General features: G+C 38.9%; 1 protein-coding gene across 3 annotated transcripts in view; it reads left to right on the top strand.

Moving 5' to 3' along the window:
• Positions 1 to 15,505, top strand: part of LOC121713550 (protein disulfide isomerase Creld1) — a 58,465-nt gene that overhangs the window by 40,349 nt on the left and 2,611 nt on the right. For all 3 annotated transcript variants that reach the window (XM_042098240.1, XM_042098239.1, XM_042098241.1), the window contains 3 exons: positions 3,676 to 3,771; positions 7,482 to 7,565; positions 7,848 to 7,943. In XM_042098240.1, the coding sequence (XP_041954174.1) occupies positions 3,676 to 3,771; positions 7,482 to 7,565; positions 7,848 to 7,943 (276 nt within the window). The remainder of the gene's footprint in view (positions 1 to 3,675; positions 3,772 to 7,481; positions 7,566 to 7,847; positions 7,944 to 15,505) is intronic.

The following is a 15,505-nucleotide window of genomic DNA, read 5'->3' as shown; positions in this document are numbered from 1 at the left end:
AGCAGTGCACATGCCCATGAGTTTTCAGTTGAGGCAATTCAAATGAGCAGTGCACATGCCCATGAGTTTTCAGTTGAGGCAATTCAAATGAGCAGTGCACATGCCCATGAGTTTTCAGTTGAGGCAATTCAAATGAGCAGTGCACATGCCCATGAGTTTTCAGTTGAGGCAATTCAAATGAGCAGTGCACATGCCCATGAGTTTTCAGTTGAGGCAATTCAAATGAGCAATGCACATGCCCATGAGTTTTCAGTTGAGGCAATTCAAATGAGCAGTGCACATGCCCATGAGTTTTCAGTTGAGGCAATTCAAATGAGCAGTGCACATGCCCATGAGCACATGCCCATGAGTTTTCAGTTGAGGCAATTCAAATGAGCAATGCACATGCCCATGAGTTTTCAGTTGAGGCAATTCAAATGAGCAATGCACATGCCCATGAGTTTTCAGTTGAGGCAATTCAAATGAGCAATGCACATGCCCATGAGTTTTCAGTTGAGGCAATTCAAAAAATCTTGTTTAGGTTATTCAAATTTCCTTGTTAAACCAACTTCTGAGAATATGAGTCGGGCAAACATGTATTTGTTTGTTAGATTTTACATTTATATTTCTGAGTCAAATTAAAATGCAATTATGTGTTAGAACAACAATTGCCATTTCTTTTTTTACAGTGTGGGTCTCAAAAAATTAGAATATCTTGAAAAAGTTCAAAACAGCACCAAACCTTGTCAGTAGCTTGCTCAGGATCCCTACACATAAAATGAAGCACCAACAATGTAGTTAGCGAACCCAGAGTTTATTACAGAAAGAACACTTACCAACTGTCCCCCTTCCAGCTCCTCCAACGAATAATAGATTAACCAAACGTGACAGTACAACGAATCCTTACGATACTGGGTTGGAGGAGCTGGTAGGGGGACAGTTGGTCAGTCCCTCCAGGATTTCGCGAGGATTTTTTTGAGATTGTTGCGATCTAAAATGCCTGATTTCGCGACAACTTTTCTAAAAAATTGCGATGGAAGTTGCGGTGTTTTTTAACTGTTGCGAAGAAATTGCGAGAGGAAGGGAAAATTGCAAAAATAGTTGCGATTATTTTTTAATTGAGGGTAATTAAGGTTAGTAAGACCAAAATTACACGGATCATCTTGAGGCTTATAGTAAGCAATAGTAAGGGTTACAGAAAATCAAAGTAGGCCTACTTTATTTGTGTAAATACTTTGACTGGGGTAATTCACAAAGCAGTATAACCTTTCATAGAACTGTCCAAAAAAGACAGCCCCCTAAAGAGATGGCATAATGTCATATGTTTCAATACATTCATATATGTTGTAATTCATAGCCTATTAAGTTCATATCTTTTTAATAATTCATATTCTGTGACATAATTACTAATAGCCAACTAAGTATCTAGTAATTTCATATTGATTTAAACTATTAGACTACACTTTTCTTTAATGTTATTACATTGGTGGTGTGTAAGTCTAATTGACTGCACTGCAAAAAATGAATTCTAACCAAGTGTTATTAATCTTATATTAAGATTAAAAAATCTATTTGGTATTGTTTTTAGTATAAAAAGACTTACCTAGCGCCCTCTCAAAAGAACATTTTGACTTAATTTAAGAAGACTTTGACTTATTTTAAGGAGTCTTATCAAGACAAATTTGCTCAACGCACTGGCAGACAAATTTGCTTGTTTTCAGGATAAGATGTCTTAAAATAAGTCAATCTTTTTTTAAATTAAGTCAAATGTTTTCACAAGAAAGCGCTAGGTAAGTCTCTGTACTGAAAACAATACCAACTAGTTTTTTTTATCTTGATATAAGATTAATAACACTTGGTTAGATTTTGTTAGATAAGCAGTTTTTGCAGTGTGCCTGCCACTTTAAGGACGTGAGAGTAGCGTAATAACATATCTAAGTGGATTGGAACGCTTGCATCTCACTGTGTTCGGCTACGACTGGAAATAACTTTTTGCATAGTGCATTACGATATGTGAATAGAATTCGGAATGTTTTCTATGTCATTAGTTAAAATAAATGTTAAAAAATAACTCGTATGAAATCATTCTTGGATCATAGAAGAGGTGAATGTCTTACAATGTTATTAATTTCTATGATTTTGGTAGCACTGCACTACACAAACTGAGCCCACAAGCTAGCAAACATGACACGAGCTAAAAGGACATCTCCAGGTGTAAACGTTTGCCAATGGGTTGCATATTGTAGCCTACTCAAATGTCAGTAAACCAAGTAGGCCTTAATTAACTTACTTTCATAGCTTAGGCAGGTTAGCAACACTAGGTTGAGATGACAGATGCAAGTAAAGCAGATCATTAACGTCAGCCTTCTATTTATTGTCATCAAAACTGCAGAGGAGTGAACAAGTTATAGGGCAGTCTCTGCAGAGGTGTGAGAGAGTGTGGCATCTGAGTCAATATTCTGCGCTCTTGTGGTGGGTGGTCATAGCAGCTGTCATAAACTGCACATAAAGCATTCATGACTGTTTCATGAGACATTACTCAACATTCATACCAAACCTTTCATGAATGTGGAAGACAGAACGACGAGAACTTGTCAAAATAAAAGTCCACAGTCGCAAAGCAGCATTGCCGTTTTTGTTTCAAACCTCTTACCTGATCACGTCACATCTGAGTCAATGGGCTACTCCAGTGCCAAAAAGACAGAACATGGTCAAGCAAATAATTTTTTTTTTCATAAAAATGCATTTGTTTTATGACCTTTGCAGATGATTTCTCAACTTTTGCTACTGGGAATGTCGGTAACACTTTACTTGACGGGTGATTTCATAACACATTCATAGCAGCTGTCATAAACTGCACATAAAGCATTCATGACTGTTTCATGAGACATGACTCAACATTCATACCAAACCTTTCATAAATGTGGAACACAGAACGACGACAACTTGTCAAAATAAAAGTCCAACATCGTATTTGTGTAACCTGGATACAATTAATTTAATCTCTCCAGCCTTTGTAAATATTTCATGAATATCTTATGAAGTCTACATCGAATGTCACTTTACTATACAAGTTGTGAAGTATTCGTAATCACTGAGTTACTGGGAGGTAAACTAGCCTACATTTAACTGACCTGTATTTGTGTATCCTGGAACGGTTGGACATTCCGGTAACACTTTACTTGACGGGTGATTTCATAACACATTCACAGCAGCTGTCATAAACTGCACATAAAGCATTCATGACTTTCATGAATGTGGAAGACCGAGCAATGAGAGCTTGTCAAAATAAAAGTCCAAAGTCGCAAAGCAGCATTGCCGTTTTTGGTCCAAACCTCTTACCTGATCACGTCACATCTGAGTCAATGGGTTACTCCAGTGCCAAAAAGACAGAACATGGTCAAGCAAATCATTTTTGTTTTATAAAAATTTATTTGTTTTAGGATGTAACCTTTGCAGATAATTTCTCATCTTTTGCTACTGGGAATGTGTGGGAATGGGAATTTTTGTGTTTTCTGAAACCTGAACGTTTTCCCAAACGTTTTTTGTGTTTTCTGGAAAAACCTGAAAACAATTATTTATGCCATTATTTTAGGAAGGTGATGACATGATGGTTGCCAGGTGATACACCTAGTTTAGTTTAAAAACTGTAATCTCTATCGTTTCTTCTCCCTTTTCTCTCCCGGTCTCTGCCAGCATGCTACCACCCATGTCGAAAGTGTACAGGGCCACATGATTACAATTGCCTCGATTGCAAATCAGGATGGATACTTCATGACCGCAAATGTATAGGTGAGTATCAAGAACAAGGAATGACATCAGAGAAAAACATTCAGAACAAAACTACCTCAGACCTCAGACCAACGAGGCAGTTCATTAAGTCCTGCTGTAAATGGACAAGTAGCAAATGGGTAACTCCGCTACAATACCGTAACAGAAGGGCTTGTGGGTCATCATTTATGACATTAGTGTTGAGTCTTCATGGTTCCCATACACGTTTCAATGCATGTCAGTTAGATTGGATAAGAAATGATACTCAGTGCAGGAGTCTCATTAAAGGTTGTATAATCAAGTCTCCAGTTACCAGTAGTTTTGCTCACATAGAAAAAAATCTGTTCTCACCATCCCACTATAACTGGTGTTGTCATTCATACAAATTAATACATACCCATAGTTCATATTACAAATTATTATATTATTATTGTTATTATTTTTATTTAGGGTTTAAGCCTATACTAGTAGCTGTCGGAACCTTCATGTTTTTGTAATCATTTTTATTCAAATTCTTATTCCTAAAAGTATTTTACAGCAAAAATGCTCAGAATCATAAAAGTCATAACATGGTCTCTCATTCACCCCATTCCTCAAGCCTAAAAACCTGGGGCTATATCGTGCACCCGGCGCAAGGTGGCACAAAGCACAACGCAAGGCTTATTCTTATTTTACACTCAATGAAGTGAGGATTATAACTATTCGCCATGTGCTGCACTTTTATTAAACTGTGGTCTGGCACATGATCTAAAGAAATCTCTATCGTACACCCTCTAAAAATCATTAAATCACTGACCAATAAAAACCTGGTCTATAGCGAAAGGCGCATGTAATGCACAGCTGAAGACGCACTGTCACAAGATGTAAGCAGCAACTCCTCTGCAGGATAAATATCCTTAGGATTTTTATTCAGTCATTTGAACGTTATTGGGGTAAGTGTTGCTTTTTTCAGGCTATGTTTTCTCCCTTTAACCTTGTAGGTCAATAGTGAAAGTTATTAATTGTGTAGAACTGTTTTGACCATGAGACAACAGTGGAGTTTCATTTTGCCTATGAGTTCAAATAATAGGTGAGTGCAGATGCATGTACGCTATACTCTGCTAGTCACAGGTTTTATTAAAGCAAGGATTAGTGGAATCCCTACGGTCTCGCGTGCAAGCAGATGTCTTCAAATGTGCCGCTGACTATCAAAATACCGATGCGCTGTTTGAAGTTGCGCTGCTTGCTGTTAAAGGGAATGACAAATGTCATACTCATTGGTTTAAAGGATGTTACGCCTAAAACACACCCATGACTGATTTAAGAAATATAAGAACAGCCTTTTGTTGTTAGTTGAGTTTCATCACAAAATTGCACCATTAACCCTTTGTTGCCTGTACTGAACATTCCATTTTTAGTGCTGAATGACCACCTCACAAACAAAATACATATTTCTGGAATATATTTTATCCCACCAATGAAATATACATATCATTTTACTAAGAAAGTCTAGTTCTATAAAATGGTGTAAAATACATAGGGTAATTTTGATACAGTAGAGTGCAGTCTCTGAAAATCCTTTCCTAATGTATATCCGGAAATCATCAAAATCTGTTTTAATTCACATAACAACCCATTTTTGCTATATTTGTGTACAAGAAAGAGAAAAATGTAGAGTATATGAAATGCAGTGAATTTTGTGGGTGATTTGACAAAACCTTATTTGAACAAATATACTTATCTGTTCATAAGTTATGATACATTTAGTGATCAGTGTAAAAATGATTTAGAATGTTGTCAAAGCTCCTATTGAAACAAGTTCTTTCTTGTGGAAATACAAACAATGTGCACTAGAGTGTTAGGACCTAATAACAACAGACACAATTGTTTGAATTAATTTGGTTTATATTGGCTTACTACTATTTGAATTTCGCTTGGCTATATTGTAGTAAGGCTTGTCAAAAGCATATATTTTGCTTTGTAGAGGTATATTTTGTCGTCATAACAACCGCAATGCCATCGTTCCTGGAGGAACGATATGTGAACAGTTCGTCAACAAAGGGTTAAATTGGTGAATGTGGACTGGCTATGCCTTTCATGTCTTTAAACTTTACCCTTACAAAAAATGAATGTTTGCGGCAGATTTGCAGCAAACTTGTGGGTGATTTGTGGGAAACAAATGAGTTGGTAACACTTTATAATAACTACAGACAATTCATCATTTATTAAGCCTTTGTTACTTATTAGTTAATGGTTTGTTCATCATTAGTAGTTTATTGTTATTGTTATATCATTTATCATCAGTAAAGCATTTGTTCACAGTTATAAATGTTTTTTATAGTAAATAAGCCTATCCAAGAATATGTTTGTAAGTACATGATTTATACTTGAAACAACCACTTATAAATTAAATCATTTTCCCATTATAAACCATTTGCAAACTATTGCAAAATGCTCCTATGTTAATTCTCATAAAAGTATTTTTACACACAGTTATAAATGGTTTGTTCATAGTAAATAAGCCTATATCTAAAATATGTTTATAAATTATTGTTAATACTTAATAAATGATGCAATAATATTCTTTGATGAAGTAATATTTCCATTATTTAACAGTTACTTATTACACGGCTCTTCAGAGTGCTGCAGAATGCTCCATTCACATGAATGAATGGGCCTTCCCAACGTTCGGAGGTCTGTTAAACCGGCAATGTATATAATCACCGCTGTCAATGGCAACGGGTTTTGTGCTTCTAATTAATGACTTTCATATCACTCCGCAAGAAGTCCATTCGCTTATTGCAATGGAATTTCATTGAAAGTGAAAGTGATCAGCTAAATTTTGATTCAAATTCAGTGTGTGTTGCAAACTATTTGTTTCTCAGCAAAAGCAACGATGAAACGGTAACAAATAAATGTAAAGAGTCATATCATGTGGAGTTTATTTTTTCGTTTTGGCAAGTAGCCATGTAATAAGCGAGATAATGTATAGAAGGGCGGTCATTATCAGAAAATAAGTCCCTTCAGGACAAAGCAAGAGTCCTGTCCTGTCCGAAGCATGTCCTGTCGGGACTTATTTTCTGATAATGACCGGCAGGTAGTTTTTAATTAATAGTTTAAAAAGTATAAAAGTCACAAAGATAAAAAAAAAATACATAGCAGCTTTGCCCTTAAAAAGACCTACATTACCAAGTTTGAACAAAATTTCTACGTTAAACGGTTCAAGCTGAACAGTGGAAGAAGAAGAAGAAGCCTAGGAAGAACAGTACAGTGCATTTCCATGCACTGTACTAATGAACAAACCTTTAACTAATAAGTAACAAAGGCTTAATCAATGATGAATTGTGTGTAGTTATTATAAAGTGTTACGAATTAGTTCATATGACAGAGCTGGCTTTTTAATAAGTCCGTTCAGTCTTTTAGCATCCCTCGCTTTCATGACACATCCCCAGCACACCACTACATAAAAAATGGCACTAGATATAACAGACTGGCATCTTGTTGCAGACATTGAATGATCTTAGTTGCCATAGAAAGTAAAGCCAGCTTTGTCCTTTCTTGTAAAGTGCCCCCTAAGTGCACTCCAAGGTATAAAAGTGAACTACTTCCACATCTACCCCATTGATGGAGACAGAAGGGGATGTATTGAATGACATTAATATTTTGGGTCCGTCATGTAGTGTGCCGTATCTTCAGCAATAATTTATCCAAACTCTATTTGATGCATATCTATTTTAATGTGTTTATTACAGATGTGGATGAATGTGGCACAGAGCTTGCTCGCTGTCCATCTAATACTTACTGTTTCAACACAGATGGATCTTATGAGTGCAGAGGTTAGTGAGTATGGAAGACCAACAAAAAATGTAAAAACTTTAGTTAAATTTAGTTTTGTACAAATTGTATGAAAGATACATTCAAAAGTTGAGTGTATCAATGTAAAACTGATCATAAACATGTTAATTCAAGGCCGCAATCACTTGTGTAAAACGTTCTCTCTCTACACACACACACACACACACACACATACATATATATATATATGCAATATATATATGTATGTATGCAATACAATATTATTTAATCTTACCCCCCCCCCCCCCCCCCTCTCTGTCTAGGTTGTGATCAATCTTGTGTGGGCTGCATGGGCAGTGGTCCAGCTAGATGCAAGAAGTGTTCTAGAGGTTATAAGCTTAATGGGGCCAAGTGCCTTGGTAAGCCTTCCAGTATTCAGCTTTTTCCTTTTCTACATGATGTTCTTCATATCCTGCAAGATTGTTGTTATAGTTATTGTTTGTTTATTGCAGGCCATCAGGGCTCCAAACTGACACAGTGGGTGTCAATTTACTGTAAATGGCGGGCACAGTGCAAAGTATTTCAACAAGCAAAGTTTTGTTGCATGAAGTATATCGTAAAAGCACCAATTTCCGGCCTTTTCTTTCAAAAATTCTAAAACAAATATGTTTTTTAATACTTCAAAATAACATTTGATAAATGAACCTTACATTTTGCAGTAGCCACTAGTGTGTAGATTTGAACAAAATCTGGTTTGGTTCTTAACGGGTGCATTTACTGCCTGAAAAATCCGATTTTGTTTACCGTTATTACATGTCAACTGCCTCCCATGTTAACTGGCTGCGTTGATGACGTTTCACGATTGATGGCATTTCTTCGACAGATGTGGCCACTTACAGATTTGTCACTTTCTGATATAAACTAGAGACTAACAAATACAAATACGCATGGCATTTAAATGTCAAAATTGTCTGTAATAGGCTACATGCACTGTGCCATGAATACAGTGGGCAGTGCTCCGACTTGGCCAGCTTCACTCGCGGTCCGCGCGCGGGATCACACGGTATCACGCGACTTTAATTTGTATTTTTCCAGTGACGCTGCAACGACGCTGCAACAACCCAAACAACCGGTAGATGTCTCAAGTGAGCAGGGTGTCTCGTAAAAAGAAATGGAGCCTGGAAAACCCTACACAGACTTCACTACAGACTAGCAGTCTGGTTTAGAAATAATTTAATAGCCAGAAATATGCCTGCCCTGCCCTAATAAAGAAATATTTGGTTAACTGCAAGTGAATCCCGTTTGCAGCCGTAGAAGAAACGTAGGACAGATTAAACATTCTGGTTTTCTCCGAGTGCAACGATGATAGACATCATTTGGACAAAATATAGAGCATGTTAACCTCCGTTGCTCAGCCAAATACCTTCCTGTTACGTCCTGTTATCACAGAGTTACAGGCGATAAACGATTTTTGATGGTCACAAGTTTACTTCATTAGCGGTTTATTTTTTTGATTATTAAAGAGTGTTTTTCATTTGACTTCATGCTTATTCAGTAGAGCATTTAGTGCTCTCCCAGACGTTCGCATTGTATGTTTGTTTGTAATGGATGCAACCGCGAGATGGGCTACACGTTTGACGGCAATGAGTTGTTAACAGACATGAAGCAAGACATATAGCCCAGCAGCAATCTAGGGACTGTTCATTATTTATTGAAGGGGCCACTGGAGGAATTTTGAGTGCTTCAGTCAAAAGTTCCATGACCCTCCCTTGCCTGCTAGAAATTGTTCAATGACCGTCCGACAGAATTGTTAAAAAAGACATGACCCTCCCCTGCCAATTGTCGTTGTCTTCCGCCCGCGCTGCTTTGCGCCACAGCCACACACTGTGATAACGTTCTTAAATCAATCTTTCCCGTGAGCTTGCATGCTACCAGTCCTTCCTTTTCAAATGTGTTGCACCTGTTTGCACAATTTCACAAATAATCATATGTGATTAATAGTATGACAAATAATCCCTGTGCACGGAGACCGAAACAATGCATGCCAACTTTTTCCGTGTTTATCACGTATTTTAACTTTCCCCCGCTGTCTTGCCGTTTTAATGTTTCCCCATAGAATATCCCATATTTTAATACTCTCATAACAGCCCTGCCATCGGGCCTGTCTCTGTGTTGCCCTGTTGCTACCCCCTTGCACTTCCAACGAAACAGATGTCTTCAAATCATCGAACTTTAGAGTGATGTTAACCTACAGTGGGTCCCCGTTAAGTTTGGACGGGTTCCTTCATGAATCACGCACCCCATTTTCTCAGCAGAAATGGCACAAACTGCAGTTGACACAAACAACCACAAGGTGTCACTTGGGTGCCACTACTATTTTTGATGCGACTGACTTACTGCTTCCATGACGCAGCGGGGGCACGGGAACTTAAATTGATCACGGTAGTTTAAGCTTACACTTGACAAACAATTCTAATATGAAAATGTAGATGCAATTGTTGTAAAATGGTGCAGCTCCTTTAAGAAAGCACCGTGTGCAGGGATGGAGAAAGAGAAAGCGAGAGGGGATAGGCCTAGTATGTGTGTTAGAACTTAGCGTGTGGAAAAAGTACGTGCTGTTGAGACTGGAGCGAGTCATATTCAAAATAATGCAAAAAAAAGCAATTATCCTCATTCATTGCAACCAAAGCATGCCTGCTTGCCGACGTTCAAACGAAAAATATATCAAAGCACCTTTTGCGTTTGAATGTAGCACGAAAAAATGTTTAAACAGCTGGACAAATGATTTAGCTAATTGATTATATAACCTGTACACCAGCAATTGTTGAACATTTACCTGTACAAGTACATTGACAGTAGCCCAGCCTAACAGCATGTTGTAGGCCTACTGTAGAAATTTCACTTAAATTGCAACCGCAACATGCCTGCTTGCCAACGTTCAAACGACAACGAAAAAGATAATAAAACAACAAGAGGGTTGAGTCTGAATGACACTGAGTTTTTAGACACTGAGTTTTTGTAGTTAAGAAATATTTTCGTATAAAAAAATGGTCATTCTTCAATCACCTTCACTGACGCCTATGGAAAAGGCTTAACGTCCCAAAACAACAATCAATGATCATCAAATTTCTCTCTCACATTGCTCCTCATAACCATCTATAAAAAAGTGTTTTTTCTTTTCTTTTTGAGCACATCCGAATCCCAGGACATAACGCACTGGACCTTATAATAGGCTCGAGATATAATTCCAAAGGGGGCAGATAGGGGCCACTGCACTTAAAACTTAAAAAGATGAAGCTTTCCGAACTTTGAAATTGCGATCAGTGACTGGCATCGGGAGAACGAAGCTTTTCGAAGTTGAACAGGCTATTAAAAACTATTTGCGCACCTCCATGTCACAGGAGAGACTGGGCTCTCCCTTCTATGAAAAAGACGTTAGGCTACCTGCAAACTGGCCTATGATTTCATTGCTGAGTTTGCGGCAAAGCAAGAAAATGTTTTTTTTCCTGAGTCAGGATATGGCGAGTCAGTGTCATTTATTTGTCCAATGTTAGCCTATAGATACAGACCAGTACATCTTATCAATAGTTTGAATGTCGTGTGTGTTTCTGCTCATTGACAAATACCGTTCAGCACAATGATTCATGCCCAATTAATTCCCCCTGTTAAAGTGTTCGCCTTTGTTACACTATTTGGTTTCGTGATGTAGCCTATGATAAACACCATATGGCCAAATATGTGACTCAGCAAATGTTATAGGCTATACAATTGAATTTCCCCTCTTAAAGGCAAGCTGGTGTAGCTTATTAGACTAGGCTGCTATTAAAATACACCGACGGTAGCCTTGGCTATGTGTAAAGTAAGCTATCGCATGATTTCATGCACGTAAGTGAAAAGGGCCTTGCATCTGTCAAGTTCGCACAGGGCCTCGCATCCCCTTGCGACGGCCCTGCAGCTCCTCCTAAGACAGCGAGGAAAAAGTTAAAATACACGATAAACCCGGGAAAAGTTGACAGGTTTGTTTCGGTCCCGGTGATTATTTGTGAAATAGTGCAAACGACAGCCTTTTCAAGGCATTTCAAGGAAGGAGTCGTAGCATGCAAGCTCCCAAATTGACCCAGTAGCCTAAGGCATCAATAAATTGTTGGGACTGGGGAGGGTCATGCGTTTTTTCTCAATCACTTTGGAGGGTCATAGAAAAAATTCTTGCTGGCGAGGGAGGGTCACGTCTTTTTTGACTAACGCTCCCAAAACTCCTCTGGTAGCCCCTTAATTAAATAAATAATGAACAGTCCCTAATTGATTAATAGCCTAGGCCTACACCAGCAATTGTTGAACATTGACCTGTACAGGACATTGACAGTAGCCCAGCCTAACAAGCAAATGTTGCAAAATACATCAAAAGACGCAATTAATCAGAAATAAATAATGTAATCTGCATCCTTTTATTTAACAAACTGCAAGCAACAAGAGCATTGAGTTCGCTGGAAGGCCAAACCCAAGAGCAAAGCCTATCTGTTAAGGCAGTCGATAGGCTATATAACGAGCTGTGTGCCTGGAAAGACGATAGATGACGGCTCTGGTCATCCCATACCCTCCCCCCACTTCCTGTAGCCTACCATTATGAAGGCCTGTAGCCTAAAACGACTCGTTGCCGTTTTGTGACATTAAGCTTTTTCACGTTAAGCCCCCCTCCCCCATCCCCTTCTTTCACAAGCAGTGGGGGAGCGCGGGGCACAAAGTAACACTTTTTGGTAGACAAAGGAGGGTTCTCCGCGCTTCTGTCGTTTGGCCACAATCCGTTGCAACCAGGCCAGGACAGATATATTAGAGAGGAGAGACGCCGGTGCAGCTCAGATGTCTTCTTAATTTTCTTTATTCTTCAGTAAAAGGTGCAGAACATTATTAAACTTTGACTAACATTTCGGTGTGTCGATGTTTTTGACTAACGAACATCGAAACGTTAGTCAAAGTTTAATAATGTTCTGCACCTTTTACTAAAGAATAAAGAAAATTAAGAAGACATCTGAGCTGCACCGGCGTCTCTCCTTCTCTCTAACACTTTTTGGCTTTGGCTAAATATTTCTAAAATCATTTGAGTTTCACTAGTCACATGTTTTTAACAAGCAACACTTGTTATTGAACTAATAACAGACGTGTGTCGAAAATTGACTTTATTTTCCATACGGAGAAATAACATATGCAGAGTCTAACCAAGGTCAATCTTGCCAAAAAAGCCCTCAAACCTGAAAACACATGAGGCAAAAGTGCAAAACATCACAAAACTAACGCACATATTTTTGTATTGCGACCATTGTAGCCTACAGTTGTAACAGCGCGTAACAGTCGTTTTACTCCCCGGATGCGCTCATTATAAAGAACGTTTAACGTGTCCCAAAAACGGCTATCAATTAATCACCAAACGTCTTATAAACAATTATTGCCAGGAGCAACACCTTGCAAAAAATTATAACAATAGGCCTAGGCCTTTATATGGCTCTGCTCCTGCCTAGATTTGAACTCAGAACTGCCTGAAAGTTGCAGACCTGTTCTGGAAATACGTGCATTAACCCAGTGTTTCTCAAAGTGTGGTCCGGGGACCACTGGTGGTCCGCAAGCTATCCCAAGTGTTCCGCGAGCAGACGTGGTAAAATATGATATAGGCTAGATGAGTTGTTTGCAATATTGAACCAACTTGTATGTAAATCCAAACAGTTCTGCAACACTGTCTATGTAAGATATGCCAGTTTAAATCATATGAATCCTCTGACACAATAAGCAAAGTGAAAATACAATAAGCAAGGTGGTTCAGTGAGTAGGCCTATTGTGCTGATATACTGTTGAAGTAGGTCTAATCTATTTTTTTTAGCTAGGTGGTCCATGCATTTTTTATTGGTTAAGTGGTCCTCCATCTGAAAAAGTTTGAGAAACACTGCATTAACCCACTCGACCGTCAGACAACGCTATCTGCTTCGAGTAGCCCTATTGGGTAGGACTGTAGCCTACACTGGTTGCTGTGGCACAGTCTTGAGTGACCGAATTCGTTTTTCTTTGTCATATGAATGCTGTCATTTTGTTAACATTACTGTTAAGGAGATGCTGTAGGCAAAGTCTATATTTCAACCTCGTTAGTGTAGTAAAAAAAATCAGAACTATTCACAAGGTTTCTGGGCAGCATATTTATGTTCTGTTAGCAAGCGAACTTCTCATGACTACCGACAAAGTAGCCTACTGCCAGCTGACGAAGCTCTCATTTTCTTCTTCACATTCTGTTGATCTTTCTAAATTTTTCAAATCTCCACATAGAACTTTGAGCAGGCAAATTGCAGCATTAAATGTTTAACATGTTAAACACTTACTTCCTCTCAGGTTTTCGTTACCAAGATTTTTTTACTAACCAAAAGTAAAGATGCACTTCACTTGCATCCTTAAAAGCATGTTCTAAACCCAAACTTGGGCATAAAGCAGATGTATTTGTTTATTGTAAAGAAAAAGAAAAATGACATGTCAAGCAGTCAATTGACTACATTGCAGTCAAGAAGTAGGGCAAATTAACGTGGGTCATAGTTGTCTAGCCTGTTAAAAACGTCACTAGATATTAAATCGCCAACAACATTGTTTTGCAGAAGCTACAGATTAATTCTGAATTCTGATATTTTTTCGTTTTATGGAGCGGCACCGTAGGCTATCAAAAGCAGATTTCGATTTTCGCTACCACCGTGTAGTCAAGCCTTAAGCCATACCCAAGTAGCCTTAATCGAGGTAATGTTTAATTATGCATGATTTATTTTGTTATTGAATTCGTAGGCTGGGATTCCTCTCGGTAACAATTATGTTTAAAGGTAGCCTCCTGCTTTTTCAGAAGGGGCGGCAGTCAGGCTACTGACAGAGCGATGTACAGTGGCAGAGCGACGCACAGTTCACGCAGCTTCACGCCTCGTAATGCGCGACTGAAGTGGCCATTTGAAAGCGATGCCCACTGTATGTCACAACGATCACAGAACAAGGGGGAAAGCAAGACGATGATGAGCTATGCACAAACGCATTTGATAGACATCCCAATAAATAGCCTGGCTAGCGCCACCACTTCTCAATGAGACGTGGTCTGGGAACCAAACGTTAATTTTCTCGTATTTGAAAAAAATGCCCAGATCCGTTTATTGGGTGCCACGGATGTCTATCAAATGTGTTTGTGCATAGCTCATCATCGTCTTGCTTTCCCCCTTGTTCTGTGATCGTTCCCTATCTCAGGCGAAAATTTGCTCCATGGTCTCCAGGCTGCCTTAGCAGCGTGAATCAAATCGCGCGCAAGGCAGCATGGGAACACCCAGGCTAAGATCCACCTGGGTAAATGACCATATAATACTTTCAGCCTCAACGTATCTTTAAGTATCTTTAAGGTTGATTTCCTTTCCTTGATTTCCTTTCTCTGAAACCTATTGAGTTTCCTTTTCTGAATGCTTTGGATCATTGTCCTGCGCTGGAAGGTCTCGCCATGTCTCATCTTCATCATCCTGGTGGATGGCAAGATTATCCCAGAACAAAATGACTCCATTCATCATTCCTATAACTGAAAAACAGCCCCACACCATGACGCCTCCACCTCCAAACTAGTCTGGCCCCAGACCAAGCTCAATCTTTTAAGATTGAACATTAGTCTGGGGAGTCCGCTATGTATTTTCTACTGCACAAGAGGCATGATTAACAGGCATAGTTCAAATTACTCTGTACGCAACACCAATCTGACCAACAAACCAGGTGACGTTTGCAGAGCGACGCGAAAACTCCCGGCTCTCCCGCTATCGTCATCGTTTTAAACCTGCCAATAGCGCGCCAGGTGGATAAGCCAGCTTGAGATTGGTCCCAGCAAAATGTGGAGGCAACAGAAAAAGATGCACAGATGACCAGCCTGAGCGAAAAAGAAACCGCCGTCAGATCAGGCTGAGTTCACCCAGCCTACCTTCAAACCTCACTGTTGATA

This window comes from Alosa sapidissima, chromosome 7 (assembly GCF_018492685.1).
Source record: "Alosa sapidissima isolate fAloSap1 chromosome 7, fAloSap1.pri, whole genome shotgun sequence".
In the NCBI taxonomy this organism is placed as follows: domain Eukaryota; kingdom Metazoa; phylum Chordata; class Actinopteri; order Clupeiformes; family Clupeidae; genus Alosa; species Alosa sapidissima.
This window is presented reverse-complemented; position numbering and strand designations above follow the sequence as displayed.